Below are 17,504 nucleotides of genomic sequence, written 5' to 3' on the forward strand. Positions count from 1 at the left end.
ATCGATATTTTACTGTGTAAACCTTCTACCAGATCATTAATGAATATGTTGAAGAGAACAGGTCCCAATACTGACCCCTGCGGTACCCCACTGGTCACAGCGACCCAGTTAGAGACTATACCATTTATAACCACCCTCTGCTTTCTATCACTAAGCCAGTTACTAACCCATTTACACACAATTTCCCCCAGACCAAGCATTCTCATTTTGTGTACCAACCTCTTGTGCGGCACGGTATCAAACGCTTTGGAAAAATCGAGATATACCACGTCCAATGACTCACCGTGGTCCAGCCTATAGCTTACCTCTTCATAAAAACTGATTAGATTGGTTTGACAGGAGCGATTTCTCATAAACCCATGCTGATATGGAGTTAAACAGTTATTCTCATTGAGATAATCCAGAATAACATCCCTCAGAAACCCTTCAAATATTTTACCAACAATAGAGGTTAGACTTACTGGCCTATAATTTCCAGGTTCACTTTTAGAGCCCTTTTTGAATATTGGCACCACATTTGCTATGCGCCAGTCCTGCGGAACAGACCCTGTCGCTATAGAGTCCCTAAAAATAAGAAAAAATGGTTTATCTATTACATTACTTAGTTCTCTTAGTACTCATGGGTGTATGCCATCCGACCCGGAGATTTATCTGTTTTAATCTTATTTAGCCGGCTTCGCACCTCTTCTTGGGTTAGATTGGTGACCCTTAATATAGGGTTTTCATTGTTTCTTGGGATTTCACCTAGCATTTCATTTTCCACCGTGAATACCGTGGAGAAGAAGGTGTTTAATATGTTAGCTTTTTCCTCGTCATCTACAACCATTCTTTCCTCACTATTTTTTAAGGGGCCTACATTTTCAGTTTTTATTCTTTTACTATTGATATAGTTGAAGAACAGTTTGGGATTAGTTTTACTCTCCTTAGCAATGTGCTTCTCTGTTTCCTTTTTGGCAGCTTTAATTAGTTTTTTAGATAAAGTATTTTTCTCCCTATAGTTTTTTAGAGCTTCAATGGTGCCATCCTGCTTTAGTAGTGCAAATGCTTTCTTTTTACTGTTAATTGCCTGTCTTACTTCTTTGTTTAGCCACATTGGGTTTTTCCTATTTCTAGTCCTTTTATTCCCACAAGGTATAAACCGCTTACACTGCCTATTTAGGATGTTCTTAAACATTTCCCATTTATTATCTGTATTCTTATTTCTGAGGATATTGTCCCAGTCTACCAGATTAAGGGCATCTCTAAGCTGGTCAAACTTTGCCTTCCTAAAGTTCAGTGTTTTTGTGACTCCCTGACAAGTCCCCCTAGTGAAAGACAGGTGAAACTGTACAATATTGTGGTCGCTATTTCCTAGATGCCCGACCACCTGCAGATTTGTTATTCTGTCAGGTCTGTTAGATAGTATTAGGTCTAAAAGTGCTGCTCCTCTGGTTGGATTCTGCACCAATTGTGAAAGATAATTTTTCTTGGTTATTAGCAGAAACCTGTTGCCTTTATGGGTTTCACAGGTTTCTGTTTCCCAGTTAATATCCGGGTAGTTAAAGTCCCCCATAACCAGGACCTCATTATGGGTTGCAGCTTCATCTATCTGCTTTAGAAGTAGACTTTCCATGGTTTCTGTTATATTTGGGGGTTTGTAACAGACCCCAATGAGAATTTTGTTACCATTTTTCCCTCCATGAATTTCGACCCATATGGACTCGACATCCTCATTTCCTTCGCTAATATCCTATCTTAAAGTGGACTTTAGACAAGACTTTACATAGAGACAAACCCCTCCTCCTCTCCGATTTTTACGATCCTTTCTAAACAGACTGTAACCCTGTAAGTTAACTGCCCAGTCATAGCTTTCATCTAACCATGTCTCGGTTATTCCCACTATGTCAAAGTTACCTGTAGATATTTCTGCTTCTAGTTCTTCCATCTTGTTTGTCAGGCTTCTGGCGTTTGCAAGCATGCAGTTTAGAGGATTTTGTTTTGTTCCAATCTCCTCGCTGTGGATTGTTTTAGAAATGTTCTTACCTCCCTTCTGAGTATGTTTTCCTGGATCTTCTTTGTTCAAGTCTAATGTTTTTCTTCCCGTCCCCTCTTCTTCTAGTTTAACGCCCTCCTGATGAGTGTAGCGAGTCTTCTGGCGAATGTGTGTTTCCCAGGTTTGTTGAGGTGTAGTCCGTCTCTGGCGAGGAGTCCATCGTACAAGTAATTCACACTGTGGTCCAGGAATCCGAATCCTTGTTGTCTGCACCATCGTCTTAGCCAGTTGTTTGCATCAAGGATCCTGTTCCATCTCCTGGTGCCATGCCCGTCTACTGGAAGGATAGAAGAAAAAACTACCTGTGCATCCAGTTCCTTTACTTTCTTCCCCAACTCTTCAAAGTCTTTGCAGATTGTCGGTAGGTCCTTCCTTGCCGTGTCATTGGTGCCAACATGTATCAGAAGAAATGGGTGGACGTCCTTGGAGTTGAAGAGCTTTGGTATCCTATCGGTCACATCCTTGATCATCGCACCTGGAAGGCAGCATACTTCTCTTGCAGTTATGTCCGGTCTGCAGATGGCTGCTTCTGTGCCTCTCAGTAGTGAGTCTCCCACCACCACCACTCTTCGTTGCTTCTTGGCTGTACTTTTTGCTGTCACTTGTTGCTGTGTGCCCTTTTCTTTTTTGCTTGCTGGTATTGCTTCATCCTTAGGTGTGCCATCTTCATCCTCCTACAAAGATTTGATATCGGTTCTTCAGTTGTGTGGTTGGTGATTTCTCCATGGTCATCTTGCTTCTTTTGGTCACATGCTTCCACTCATCTGCTTTTGGAGGTTCTCTGACACTTTTTTCACCTTCTGTGACCAGTAGAGATGCTTCTGTTCTGTCTAGAAAGTCTTCATTCTCTTTGATGAGTTTCAAAGTTGCTATTCTTTCTTCCAGACCCCGCACCTTTTCTTCTAAAAGGGCCACTAGTCTACACTTCTGACAGGTGAAATTTAATTCTTCTTCTGGTCGATCTGCGAACATGTAGCACATGCTGCAGCTCACCATGTAGGTTGTCACATCTGCCATGTTGCTCCTAGATCCTGCTGACTTGCTGTGTGTTTTCCTTCTTGTGTAATCTACTCAGCCAAGCTCTCTTGCAATAATGTCCTACAGGCAAAAATTCTCAAACTTGAATCCCTGGTTTGGTGATTCTTTCCAAGCAGCTGGTCCCGGCTGTACCCAACGATCTTCTAGCTTAGGGAGACTCTTCGCTTTCCCAGAAGGCACCTGGAAAATGCAAATTAGCCTCCTCAAACTTGAATCCCTGGTTTGGTGATTCTTCCCAAGCAGCTGGTCCCGGCTGTACCCAACGATCTTCTAGCTTAGGGAGACTCTTCGCTTTCCCAGAAGGCACCTGGAATATGCAAATTAGCCTCCTCAAACTTGAATCCCTGGAAAGCGATTATGTCTGCATTCCTAGGGATACTAAACATAAGAGCCACCTTCACAGAATGCAGCCTTAGTGCTGCTGAAGGTGACTCTTTTACCTTAATAGGCCCTGGGGGGTGAAAGGTTCCCTTTAATTTGCACCCAATATGTATATGCTGCAGATTTGTAGGGCTCCTCTAATATCCTAGTTATTGAGTTTGTTTTTCTTTATCGCCTCTCATTGGGGGACACAGGAACCATAGGTGTATGCTGCTGCCACTAGGAGGCTGACACTATGCAAATAACAAAATTAGCTCCTCCTCTGCAGTGTACACCCCACCGACTGGCATTAAACTCTCCAGTTTAGCTTAGTGTCAGTAGGAGGTGGACACGGGTCTTTCATTAGACCCTTATCTACCTCAATGTGCGTCGTTTCTTTTCAGGTTTTTTCCGGAGGGATACAGGGTGAGCAGTCACACCTGTATTCCCACAATGCGGACTATGAGTACGGCGTGTACTGCCACCCCGTATCCTCATAGATCCCTCTCCAGGACCAAGATCCTAGCACAGAAGCGTGCTCAGAAGTCCGGTCCTGGCTCCGTCCCTCACCCACTCGCCTACCAGAGCCTGTCGGTTGGAGGAGACGAGGACGTCCATCACAGCTCCATGGACGTCTCATCCCCCTCAGGTCAGTAACGGCGTGGGATGTTTAGGTGAGTATTTCCCCTCCATTCCCCCGGGATCTTTTCTCCAGATGTTCCCCTGTCCTCCCTCATGGCGTTTATTTTAGAGGGATCCCAGGGACAGCCATAAGCTCTTCTTCCTTAGCGGCCGCAGTTCTCTCCCTGCAGCCGCACAGCCCCTTACAGAGTCACAGCCTAGCAGGCTGCCGCGCCGCTTCCCCCTGCGGTCTCTCTGCTCGGGGGCCACAATGCGTCCTGTGTCTGCACGGCGTCCTTGGCAGGATGCCGTGCCACTTACTTTCTGCGGCGCTCCGACGCCGCGATTCTCCGGCGGCGCTCCGGCTCCGCGATTCTCCGGCGGAGCTCCGGCGCCGCGATTCTCCGGCGCTCCGGCGCCGCGATTTTCCGGCGGCACTCCAGCGCCGCGATTCTCCGCGAATTTCCGGCGGCGCCGGCCTCTAATTTAGGTCCCGGCTTCTGCCGGGGCCTACTTCTGGCGCCGCGACCCTGCCAGTTCCGTTTTCCCGGACAGCCTTGGCAGGCTGCCGCTCTTCTCAGTCGCTGCGGCGCACTGCTCCGGCGCCGCGGTTCCCTTCTCCGGCGGCGCCGGTCTCTAATTTAGGTCCCGGCTTAGGCCGGGGCCTACTTCCGGTTTCTCGGCTCCTCACTTCCGGTTCTGCGGGCGGGCTTTTTTCCCGCCCGACATACTGCGCCCTGCCCACCGGCGCCTCTGCGTCTGGCTCCACCCCCTTCCTCGTGGGTCCCTCGGCCGGTGAGCACCGCTTCTCACAGCAGCAGCCGCCCTCGCAGTGCCTCACGCAGCGCGCCACGCTACTTCACTCGCATCTTCTGTGGCTCAGCATCGCAGAATCAGCACCTCAGGGAAGTTCTCCACCGAGGACAAGTGGGACATCTTCCAGGACCGGGTCCGTGAGTAGCTGCACTGCAGACTGACACCCCCCTCTGCCCACTGTCCCCTAACCCACTGGCATCTTCAGGGTCCCTAAAAATGTCTACCTCTAAAGGGGGCCGCTCTCGTCCCCCTACCTCTTCATCTTCTGCCTTAGTCACGTACTTTGCATGTTCGTCCTGTAACAGCAAACTTCCCTCAGGTCAGTCCTCCCCGCTGTGTCAGTCCTGCAGCAACCCGATTGTTCCCACCGCCCAGGATCCCCCGGCTGTTCCGCCCGAGAGTGATCCCCCCATCCCAGGCTGGGCCGCCTCTCTGTCACAATCGGTGGCCGATTTAACACGGGTATCTCAAACCCTAGTGTCCGCGCTGGATCGGTTACCCCTGCAGACCCCTGCAGTGGCCAGCGGGTCGCAGGAACCGCCGCCCGGGCCCTCCTTGATTAGCCACAAAAGGTCCAGACAGGAACGTCGGTCTGAGTCCTCTTTGCGCTCCATCTCGCCACTCGGCCCTCCCCCGCGGTTGGTGTCCCACCGATCCTCCTCCCCTGAGTCAGGCGAGGCATTATCTGATGCGCCTTCGGAGGATACTTCGGAGCTGGATCCTAACCAAATCGCCACCATGAGTGAGACAGTCCAGAACCTCATTGGGGCAATAAACCAAACATATGGCATCAAGGATCCCTCTACGGAACCCGCAGATCAGGCGGTTTCGTTCAGACGGGCCAAACCACCTTCAAAATTTTTTGCTCCTCATCCTGAATTCGAGGAAATCGTGTCCAGAGAGAGAGAGAGAACCCCACTAGGCGTTTTCAGAGGGGAAAACGCCTGGGTGTGTTATATCCTTTTCCTCCAGAACTTACCGCCAATTGGACGGCATCTCCCTCGGTGGACCCCCCTGTTTCCATGCTGTCCACCAACACGGTGCTTCCTCTGTCCGGCGGAGCATCTCTGAAGGATTCTAACGATAGAGTTATAGAATCCTTCGCGAAATCTGCTTTTGAAGCGGCTTCAGCGGCTCTATGTCCAGCTTTTGCGTCCACTTGGGCTTCAAAATCCATCTCAAAATGGGCCAAGGATCTTCGGCGGGGTATCCTGGATGGGGCGCCTCCCGCGCAATTAGCGGAACTTGCCAACCAGATGTCCCATGCTGGTGAATACCTGGTTTCCGCCTCCCTGGATGCCGCGTCTTGTGCGGCTCAAGCTTCCAGCAATGCCGTTGCCATCCGCCGGACCGTTTGGCTCAAGGCCTGGCAGGCGGACTTGTCCTCCAAAAAGTCCCTCACTAGTCTGCCCTTCCAGGGCTCTCGCCTCTTTGGTTCCCAGCTGGACCAAATAATTAAGGACGCCACCGGGGGTACAAGTTCTCTTCTCCCCCAGGCTAAGCCTCGTCGCCCTCCTCCTAGACGACAGTTTCGTCCTTTTCGGCCTTTTCGTCGCTTCGCTGCGTCAAACTCCTTTTCCCAGCAGCAACAGAGGCCACAGGCACGTCAAGAGAAGAAGGCGGTGTCCTTTAGGCCCACTCTGTCCTGGCGTCCTCGTTTCTCCCAGGGTAGATCCTCCAGGCCCAGGACTGGAAGATCCACCTCGGCATGACTCTCGGCAAGACTCCAGCCCAACTCCCAGATTGGGCGGCCGTCTTCTCCTTTTCAGGGACGTCTGGATTTCCGCAGTAGAGGACGCATGGGTCAGGGAAGTTGTATCCTCGGGATACAAAATAGAGTTCGCTTCCCGACCTCGGGATCGTTTCTTCCAATCCCGTCCTCCAAGAGACCCCGCTCTAGTTCCGGGGTTCTTCTCCGCCATCGCTTCTCTGCTCAAATCCGGGGTAATCGTTCCTGTCCCAGAAAAGGAACGCTTCACGGGTTTCTACTCGAATCTTTTTGTGGTACCGAAAAAAGACGGCAAAGTTCGCCCCATTCTGGACCTCAAATTGCTGAACAGGAGAGTTCGCCTGAGACACTTCAGGATGGAATCCCTTCGTTCAGTAATTGCTTCCATGGAGGCTCAGGAGTTTCTATGCTCAATAGATATCCAGGACGCCTACCTCCATGTCCCGATATTTCCCGGACATCACCGTTTCCTGCGCTTTGCAGTGCAACGAGATCATTTTCAGTTCGTCGCCCTGCCGTTCGGTCTCGCAACCGCGCCAAGAGTGTTCACGAAAATCATGGCGGCGCTGATGGCCATCTTGAGAGTCAGAGGCCTGGTCCTATTTCCATATCTCGACGACATCCTCATCAAGGCTCCGTCCTTCGCTCAGGCCCACGAAAGCCTGTCCATTGTTCTCGACACCTTAGCCTGTTTCGGGTGGCTGGTAAACCGGAAGAAGTCCTGCCTTATTCCTTCTCAGCGCATCATCTTTCTGGGCATGCTTTTCGATACTCGTCAGAGCAGAGTCTTCCTTCCCACAGACGAGATCCACTCTCTCTCGGGACATACGCTTGCTCCAGGGTCCTCGACCTCCCTCCCTCCGTTCGGCCATGAAGGTTCTGGGGAGGATGGTAGCTACATTGGAAGCGATTCCCTTCGCCCAATTCCATTCGCGACCCCTTCAGCAAGCCATTCTGTCTCAGTGGGACAGGTCGGTCTTCTCCCTGGATCGACCGATCAAACTCTCCTTTCGGGTCAGGCGGTCTCTCAACTGGTGGCTGACGTCACCTCTCATCTCCCAGGGCAGGTCCTTCCTTCCAGTTCACTGGCAGGTGGTGACAACGGACGCCAGCCTGCTCGGCTGGGGTGCGGTTTTTCGCCACCTGACGGTCCAGGGCCGCTGGTCGCTGCAGGAGTCATCTCTGCCGATCAACGTCCTCGAAATTCGGGCCATCTTCCTGTCCCTCCGCCACTGGGAAAGGATTCTCGGGCCTTCCAGTCCGGATCCAGACGGACAACGCCACGGCTGTGGCATATGTCAACCATCAGGGGGGGACTCGGAGCTCCTTGGCCCTTGCCGAGGTATCCAAGATCCTCCTTTGGGCAGAGGCAACGGCTCCGGTGATATCCGCGGTGCATATCCCCGGCGTGGAAAACTGGGCCGCCGACTTCCTCAGCCGCGAGGGCCTCGCGGCAGGGGAATGGTCCTTACATCCGGAGGTCTTCCATCAGATTTGTCTTCGATGGGGAACTCCGGATGTGGATCTCACGGCGTCCCGAGTCAACAGGAAGGTTCCGCAGTTCGTCTCCAGGTCCCGCGATCCTCTCGCAGTGGGCGTCGATGCTCTGGCCATTCCTTGGTCACAGTTCGAGCTGCCCTACCTGTTCCCACCCCTTCCATTACTTCCCAAACTGTTGAAGAAGATCAAAGCGGAAGGGGTGCCGGTCATCCTGATCGCCCCGGATTGGCCCAGGAGAGCTTGGTTCGCGGAGCTCGTCAACCTTCTCGCGGACGCTCCCTGGCGCCTTCCAGACAGGCCTGATCTGCTGTCCCAGGGTCCGATCTGCCACCCGAATTCTCGGTCGCTCAGTTTAACGGCGTGGCTGTTGAGACCGCGGTTCTGAGAGCGTCTGGCCTTTCGGACCGGGTGATTCACACCATGATTCAGGCTCGGAAGCCTTCGTCTTCCAGGATCTACTACCGCACCTGGAAGGCCTACTTCCGGTGGTGCGAGTCCAACCGCCTTCCGCCTATGGTTTTTTCCCTGCCTTCTCTTTTGGCCTTCCTTCAGGCAGGACTGGATTCGGGCCTGGCTCTTAGTTCTCTGAAGGGTCAGGTCTCTGCGCTTTCCATCCTCTTTCAGAAGACCTTGGCCTCTCGGCCACAGGTTAAGACCTTCTTTCAGGGGGTAGCCCACGCCGTCCCGCCGTACAGGGCCCCTGTGGAGGCATGGGACCTAAACCTGGTACTGGACGTTCTGAAGGTTTCTCCCTTTGAACCTCTTAGGGAGATTCCTCTATCAGTTTTATCATGGAAGGTAGCCTTTCTTGTGGCCATCACGTCCATTCGCCGCGTTTCCGAGCTGGCGGCCCTGTCTTGCCGTCCTCCGTTTTTGGTCATTCACCAGGACAAGGTGGTCTTCCGGCCCCCACCTTCTTTTCTTCCTAAGGTGGTTTCCACCTTCCACCTCAACGAGGACATCGTTCTACCTTCCTTTTGTCCAGCTCCGACTCATCCTCTGGAGCGATCATTGAACAAGCTGGATCTTGTCAGGGCTGTGAGGATCTATCTGGACAGAACGTCCACTTTCCGGAAGACGGATTCCTTTTTCGTCATTCCTGATGGCACGCGCAGAGGCCAGCCGGCTTCTAAAGCGACTATTGCTCGATGGATCAGAATGGCAATCTTGGAGGCTTACCGGGTCAAGAACAGAGTGCCCCCTCCTGGGATTAAGGCTCACTCTACCCGGGCAGTCGGCGCCTCCTGGGCGGTGCACCACAGGGCTTCCGCCCTACAGCTGTGCAAAGCGGCAACTTGGTCTTCCATCCACACGTTCGCCAAATTTTACAAGGTCCATACCTACGCATCGGCGGACGCCAGCCTAGGCAGAAGGATCCTGCAGGCGGCAGTGGTGAGTCCTCTGACCTGATGGAAGTCTGTTTTTCCCGCCCTTGGGACTGCTTTGGGACGTCCCATGGTTCCTGTGTCCCCCAATGAGAGGCGATAAAGAAAACAGGATTTTTGGTTGCTTACCGTAAAATCTGTTTCTTGAAGCCTCCATTGGGGGACACAGCACCCTCCCAATGTTTTTGTTATATGTTCTCTGACTGTTCTCACGTTTACAGTTCTCAAGTTTGTGGTTATGGTTTTTCAACCTTGTTCTTTCTCCTACTGCTTTCTCACTAACTGAAGAGTTTAATGCCAGTCGGTGGGGTGTACACTGCAGAGGAGGAGCTAATTTTGTTATTTGCATAGTGTCAGCCTCCTAGTGGCAGCAGCATACACCTATGGTTCCTGTGTCCCCCAATGGAGGCTTCAAGAAACAGATTTTACGGTAAGCAACCAAAAATCCTGTTATTCTGCAGATCTTTAACTACTGTATATACTCGTGTATAAGCCGAGGTTTTCGGCACATTTTTTTGTGCTGAAAATGCCACACTTGGCTTATACAGAAGTCATTGTCCCAGAAGACGGGGATGGGGGAGCAGCGGATCAGCGGGTGACAGGAGGCAGAAGCCGGCTGCTGCGTCTAAAGCATGTGCCCGTTGATAAAAAGAAATGAATATTCACTGCATTTGCAGTGAACATTCATTTCTCTTATAGCATGCACAGTGTCGGCAGCAGTCGCCGGCTTTAAAGCAGCTGCTGGGATATCAAGGTTGCCCACTCATTAAGGTAATGAATATTCACCTCTCTCCACTCACTTAGGCGTGGAAAGAGGTGAATATTCAATACCTTAATGAGCGGGGATACGTGATCGCACGGCTTCAGGAGCTGCTAGCACCGGTACGAGATGCTACGAGGTCGCTCAGGGAAGGTAAGTTGGATGTTTTTTTTATGCTTTTCTCATGGGGGCCATACATACAAGGATGGGGATAAAGAGCCATGCAGTCAAGGATGGGGATAAGGAGTCATACAGACAAGGATGGGGTTAAGGAGTCATGCAGACAAGGATGGGAATAAGGAGCCATGCAGACAAGGATGGGAATAAGGAGCCATGCAGACAAGGATTGGAATAAGGAGCCAATCAGACAAGGATGGGAATAAGGAGCCATGCAGACAAGGATGGGGATAAGGAGCCATGCAGACAAGGATGGGGATAAGGAGCCATACAGACAAGGATGGGGATAAGGAGCCATACAGACAAGGATGGTGATAAGGAGTCATGCATACAAGGATGAGAATAAGGAGCCATGCATACCAGAATAGGGATTAAGGGACAATGCATACCTGGCTTATACTAGAGTCAATAAGCTTTCCCATTTTTTGAGGCAAAATTAGGTGCCTCGGCTTATACTCGGGTCAGCTTATACACTAGTACTGTATATACGGTACTTCCAAAATGCCTATAGACCATAAATGTTGAGGTTCCAATATGTTGCTACATTGCAGTACATATGCACATCCTGCTGAAGAAGCAGGGATCCACGTGACGGAGACAACCAGACTTTCCATAGAGAAGACACAGATTGTTCATTACCGTCTACACCTTCCTTACCACTGTATACAGAGCACTAACTGTGCTTCCTCCTCCGGACCCAGTGGTGAGGTCATTTTTTAACTGGGTGTAAGAAGGGAATGGGATAACCTGGGTGCTAGGAGATGCAGTTGGCCCTGAAAAGCAGCCAGGAGGCTGCATCTCTACTGTTACTGGGGCTAATATACTAGCCCCAGGTACAGGGTAAATAAGAAAAAAAAGTACTTAAATATTGAAATGCTATTTTAACCTTACACGGGGCACAATATATGAACTAAATGAAAAATACATTTACCGTAAATAAAAAAATAAAATGGAAGATAAAAAAAGAAAAAAAAAACAAAAACAAATACTGCAAATCCAGATCACTGTTACTAGCCCTGCCCCATGGGAAAACTTTATAAATGTATTTTAGTAGTCTTTTGTCGTCAGATAAAAAAAAAAATTGGAAAAAGACACGTATTTGCCATTATTCTTTTTTTTACCATCGATACCTCCCGATATAAACCTAAAAAAAGAGAATGAGTGTCATTGAATTTTATGCCCCATATATAGCAAAAAAAAGATGCAAAGATGATTTGAATATCCAAACGAGAAAACAATTTACCTCTCTTTAAACCACATTTCCGAAAAACAAAACAAAAAAACAAAAAAAAATGTACCTGGTCTTGAACTGGTTAACAGAAAAAAAAACCCACACTAACGTTACATTGCTCCTGTTTCTTAAATGATAAAACTTTATGAACCACTCTATAAGGAGGCAGCTCTGGATTTTTTCCATTAGGTAAAGGAAATAAGCATTGTAAATAAAAATTCAATCCATATTTACAGCGATCATTATCTGTAAAGCAGATGTAGCCTCAAACTCTACAAGCTGGTAATGATGTACTGCCGTGGTTGGGATCATGCAGGGTATTGTAAATGAAGCCTAAGGACACCTTGAACTTTATATTTGTTTGTTTCATGAAGTGATGATTGATGTTCTTGCCACAATCAAATTCATCACCATCGATCTAATAATTAAAATGTCGCTAGTGTCACATGGCAGTTTCTATCAGTCTTGTTTATTGCTCTCATTTTGCCCAGTAAATCCAGATGCAGTGATTTCTTGGTTGTTCCATAGGGCAGCTGCATTATAAGTAGGACACCATTACAGTCTCATGTTATTTATTCATTAAAGCTGCAGAGCTTTATTTAATACTTTATTTTATAGATAGAGATATATTAATCATAGATGAATATATGTATACACAAGTGTATTTTTGATGTAATTGTTTATGAAGATGTATATTTTTGCTGCCTATTGGAACAATTAATTACTTAATTACGGAAAAGCTAAATTTTCCAAGATTTTTCAATTTATTCCGTTTCTCTGAATCTCCACTCCCCGTCTCTGGGTCTGGCAATGCTCCTCAACGCCTCCTGTAGTTTCTTCCCCTGTGATGTTATCTTCAGGGCAGTAGTACGTTTCATTCAGAGAAACAAGTTGGAGTCAGTGCAGAATCCGTCAGATGACTGCATTGCAAAGATCCTATAAATAAATGACAAAAATACTAGTGATTTAATAAATTAAAGGGCTTGTCAACTATGAGGACAACCTATTCTCTATTTGAATATTTGTCACATGAAAATAAAAACACTTATACTTGCCTTTGGTGACGACGTAGTTCCAGCGGCGTCAGCACTTGCGGGGTTCACATGCGGTTGTTATGGCATCACTACAACAGGAAAATTGCTAGCACAGTCAGAGATGAAGGTGCCCTCCGGTAGGTTCCCAAACCGTAGAATGTGATATAGAAGAGCGGGCACACTCTCTTGAATTCAGTGAAGAATTTTAATTTGTTAGTAGGCTCCGTGACAAGCGGTGAACACCGCGTCCCGAGGCATATATGCCCCCTCACACCCTTTTTGATCCTCCATATGAAGTAACTGTCGTACCACCATCATACCCGTTCCATTGCCTACCATTACATTTGTGGCTACTGCACATATCAAGGCTAATTTATTTGCACACTGATGAAGGTCTTGACAGACCAAAACGTTTGTGATGTGACTACTGTATGTATTGCACATTAAAATCCTTCACTGCATTCAAGACATTGGCATCACCGTCCTGCCTTCGGACGTATTAGTAATCAAGAAGAAGAGTGCGTAGGGCTCATGTTTCATAACAACCACACGTGAACCTCGGGAGTGTGAGTGCCAATACCGGTGGGATGGCGCTAACATAGGAGGTGAGTATAAGTGTATTTATTTTCACAGCAACAAACATTGACAAGAGGTTGTCCTATTAGTGTGCAAGCATGTTAATTATAGCCCCTTTAAAATAGGACAAATACGTTATCTTTTTATTTTACATAAAATATGTTCAAAAAGGGTATTAATGTTTTAGAGCAGTGATAATAACTTATTGATAGGACATGCATTCACTTTGGTGGTGGTCTAACCTCTAGGACCCTCACTAATCGTGAGAACGGGGAGAATTTATGTCTTTGTGGGGAACTGTATCTGGTCACATTCACTAGAATACATTTGAGCTGCAGTTCCCCCGTACAGCTGTGGACAAGGCACCTCTGCAGCAAAAAAGTCACTTTGCTGGTGCTGTGGCCCCTTGTTTTTAAGGCTCAGTTGAGATCTCAGAAATGGGACACTCACTTAGCTTAAACTCATGACTTATTCTAGCGATTTATTACTTTATCAAATTATAAAACCTATTTAACTGCTTCTGTACTGAACCCACACTTTAAATGTCTGGGTGGTCTGCATTTTACTCTGCAGTGACAGTCTAAGATTTCATTGCAAAGACAGAAACTGAGGTCCGCATTTTACTTCATAGTAACATTCTAAAACATTACTGCAAAGTAAGCAGCTGCAGGAGTGGGGAACAGACTGTCTGAAACATTCAGACTCGCCATAGACAAGGCAGAGATGGTACTACTTTTTCACCAGTCTAATTCAGGGGAATGACACAATGTGATAACTTTATTACAATTTCCACATAATTTCTGTAAGTTGATTGTGCTGCTGAGCTGTTTTCAATTTTATTTCACGTAATAGGATGAAGTTCATGAACGTGATCGTTTCAGCGACTTCCTGCTAACTAAACTCCGAGATTTAATTCAGAAACATCCAACTTTGAAACTGATTCTCTCCAGTGCTGCATTGGACGTAAACTTGTTTTTGAGATACTTTGGAGGGTGCCCGGTCTTGTACAGTAAGTAGCTTTCCAAATGGAACCTTGTCATTCAAATTATAAATGTCCAAATAATCCTTACCATCTGGCTTTTATTTTTTTTATCATATGGCTTTTATATTACCGTAATTCATTTCTCAGATCTCTATCCTTTATGCTATGTACGGTCTTCTGCATTTTATGTTAGCATTTTATTTTGCTCTGCTTTCTTGACAATTTCGTGAAACTTAGTGAAGTTTTATGTTCTCGGCTATGATTGTCTAAGGCATCACCTGTGCCATCACATTGCATTATATTATTTTCTCCATCGCCACATTGGGGGACACAGGACCATGGGTGTATGCTGCTGCCACTAGGAGGCTGACACCAAGTAAATACAAAAAGCGTTAGCTCCTCCTCTGCAGTATACACCACGCACTGGCTCCGGATAATGCCAGTTCTTGCTTAGTGTCCGTAGGAGGCACACAGCGTCTGTTTTTCTCCAGATGTTTTTTATTTTTTATTTTTAACTTTATTTTTAACTTTGCACAAGAGGATGATGGGGCAGCGGACCCTTTTAAGGGGACCGATCTCCCCCAAACATCAACAGGCGAGCACAGCGAGTTTACTCCCTGTACCCTCTCCTGCGACGTGGGATGTTCAGCCGTGGATTAGCCCTGTGAAATCCTAGGGGAGCGAACACTTAGGATACACAGAGGCCACCTTCCCATGAGCACAGTCCGGCCGCTCTCCCTCTGCACCACCACTGAAGAACAGTGGTGCTGCATGGAGCTCCTCAGCCCCTGACCACCCCCTCATCAAGAGGGCAGCGAATCAAAGTTGACTGCACCTCACCTCATACTTCGCCTTCCGAGGACCTTAAGCGGTGAGTTTAGCAGGGGTGGGGGGCTCCCGAGCGCACCGTAGGCTTGGTTGCATCTTTTGGCCGGGCACCGCTAATTTAGTCCCCGGGGGGAGCGCGGCCGATCGTGGCCGGTTGTCAGCTGACTATCGCAGCTGAAATCCGGCACTATGTGCCAGGAGCGGTCATGGACCGCCCCCGGCACATTAACCCCCGGCACACTGCGATCAAACATGATCGTAGTGTTTTGGGGGCATAGGGAAGCATTGCACAGGTAGGGGGCTCCCTGCGGGCTTCCCTGAGACCCTCGGTACAAGGCGATGTGCTCACCTTGTACCGAGTGTCTCTTCCCTGCAGGCCCCGGATCCAAAATGGCCGCGGGGCTGCATCCGGGTCCTGCAGGGAGGTGGCTTACAAGCGCCTGCTCAGAGCAGGCACCTGGAAGCCTCCCTGCTGTGCTGTGTGATCGCTGATCTGACACATTGCACAGCAACTTGTCAGATCAGCGATCTGTCACTTTCCAGTGATGTTCCCCTTCCCCCTGGGGCAAAGTAAATAAGTAAAAAAAAAAATATATATTTACATGTGTATAAAAAATAAAAAAAATCCTAAATAAATAATAATAAAAAATATTGCTCCAATAAATACATTCCTTTATCTAAATAAAAAAACAAAACAATAAAAGTACACATATTTAGTATCGCCGCGTCTGTAACTATAAAACTGTCCCACTAGTTAACCCCTTTAGTGAACACCGTAAAAAAAAAAAAAAAGGCAAAAAACAACGCTTTATTATCATACCGACAAACAAAAAGTGGAATAGCACGCGATCAAAAAGACTGATATAAATAACCATGGTACCGCTGAAAACGTCATCTTGTCCCGCAAAAAACGAGCCGCCATACAGCATCATCAGCGAAAAGTTAAAAAAGTTAGTCCTCAGAATAAAGCGATGCAAAAATAATTATTTTTTCTATAAAATTGTTTTTATCGTATAAAAGCGGCAAAACATAAAAAAAGATATAAATCAGGTATCGATGTAATCGTACTGACCCGAAGAATAAAACTGCTTTATCCATTTTACCAAACGCGGAACGGTATAACCCCCCCGCCCCCCCAGAAAAAATTCATGAATAGCTGTTTTTTGGTCATACTGCCTCACAAAAATCGGAATAAAAAGTGATCAAAAATGTCACATGCCCTAAAATGTTACCAATAAAAATGTCAACTCGTCCCGCAAAAAACAAGACCTCACATGACTCTGTGGACCAAAATATGGAAAAATTATAGCTCTCAAAATGTGGTAACGCAAAAAAAAATTTTTTGCAATAAAAAGCGTCTTTTAGTGTGTGACGGTTGCCAGTGATAAAAATCCGCTAAAAAACCCGCTATAAAAGTAAATCAAACCCACCTTCAATCACCCCCTTAGTTAGGGAAAAGTATAAAAATTTAAAAAATGTATTTACCGTATTTTAAGACGACTGGGCATATAAGACAACCCCCAACTTTTCCATATAAAATATGGAATTTGGGATATACCCGCCGCATAAGACGGGGGTCATCTTATACGCCCAGTCATCTTATACGGCGTGTGGTTGCCAGGGTCTGTAGGCCCTGGGATCCATATTCATGTAAAAAATAAAGAATAAAAATAAATAATATGTACATACTCACCCCTCCGACGGACCCTGGCTCTCAGCGCCAGGCTCTCACCTGACCGCGACGTCATCGAAGGTCCTTCACTCACTGCATTCTTAGGAACGGAGGCAGACGCTTGGAGCGCTCAGAGCCAGGGTCCGGCGGAGGGGTGAGTATATCCATATTTTTTATTTGTATCCTTTATTTTTTACATGAATATGGATCCCAGGGCCTGAAGGAGAGTCTCCTCTCCTTCAGACCCTGGGAACCATCCAGGATTGCTCCGTGCACCTGTACCCGGCATATAAGATGACCCCCGACTTTTCTGACAATTTTTAGGGGTTAAAAAGTCGTCTTATACGCCGGAAAATACGGTATTTTCATTTACCCGTTAGGGTTGGGGCTAGGGTTAGGATTACATTTATGGTTGGGATTAGGGTTAGAGGTGTGTCAGGGTTAGGGGTGTGCTTAGGGTTATGGTTGGGATTAGGGTTAGGGGTGTGTTGGAGATGGGGTTAGGGGTGTGTCGTTTGGATTAGGGTTAGGGGTGTGTTTGGACTAGGGTTTCAGTTAGAATTGGGGGTTTCCACTGTTTAGGCACATCAGAGCTCTCCAAACGCGATATGGCGTCCGATCTCAATTCCAGCCAATTCTGCGTTGAAAAAGTAAAACAGTGCTCCTTCCCTTCCGAGCTCTCCCATGCGCCCAAATAGGGGTTTACCCCAACATATGGGGTATCAGCGTACTCAGGACAAATTGGACAACAACTACTGGGGTC

At 47.6% G+C, this 17,504-nt stretch overlaps 1 protein-coding gene across 2 annotated transcripts in view; it reads left to right on the top strand.

Annotated features, from left to right (window-relative positions):
* Positions 1–17,504, top strand: part of YTHDC2 (YTH N6-methyladenosine RNA binding protein C2) — a 272,381-nt gene that overhangs the window by 95,172 nt on the left and 159,705 nt on the right. For both annotated transcript variants that reach the window (XM_069752951.1, XM_069752942.1), the window contains one exon: positions 14,112–14,268. In XM_069752951.1, coding sequence (XP_069609052.1) covers positions 14,112–14,268 — 157 coding nt within the window. The remainder of the gene's footprint in view (positions 1–14,111; positions 14,269–17,504) is intronic.

This window comes from Ranitomeya imitator, chromosome 1 (assembly GCF_032444005.1).
Source record: "Ranitomeya imitator isolate aRanImi1 chromosome 1, aRanImi1.pri, whole genome shotgun sequence".
Taxonomy (NCBI): Eukaryota; Metazoa; Chordata; class Amphibia; order Anura; family Dendrobatidae; genus Ranitomeya; species Ranitomeya imitator.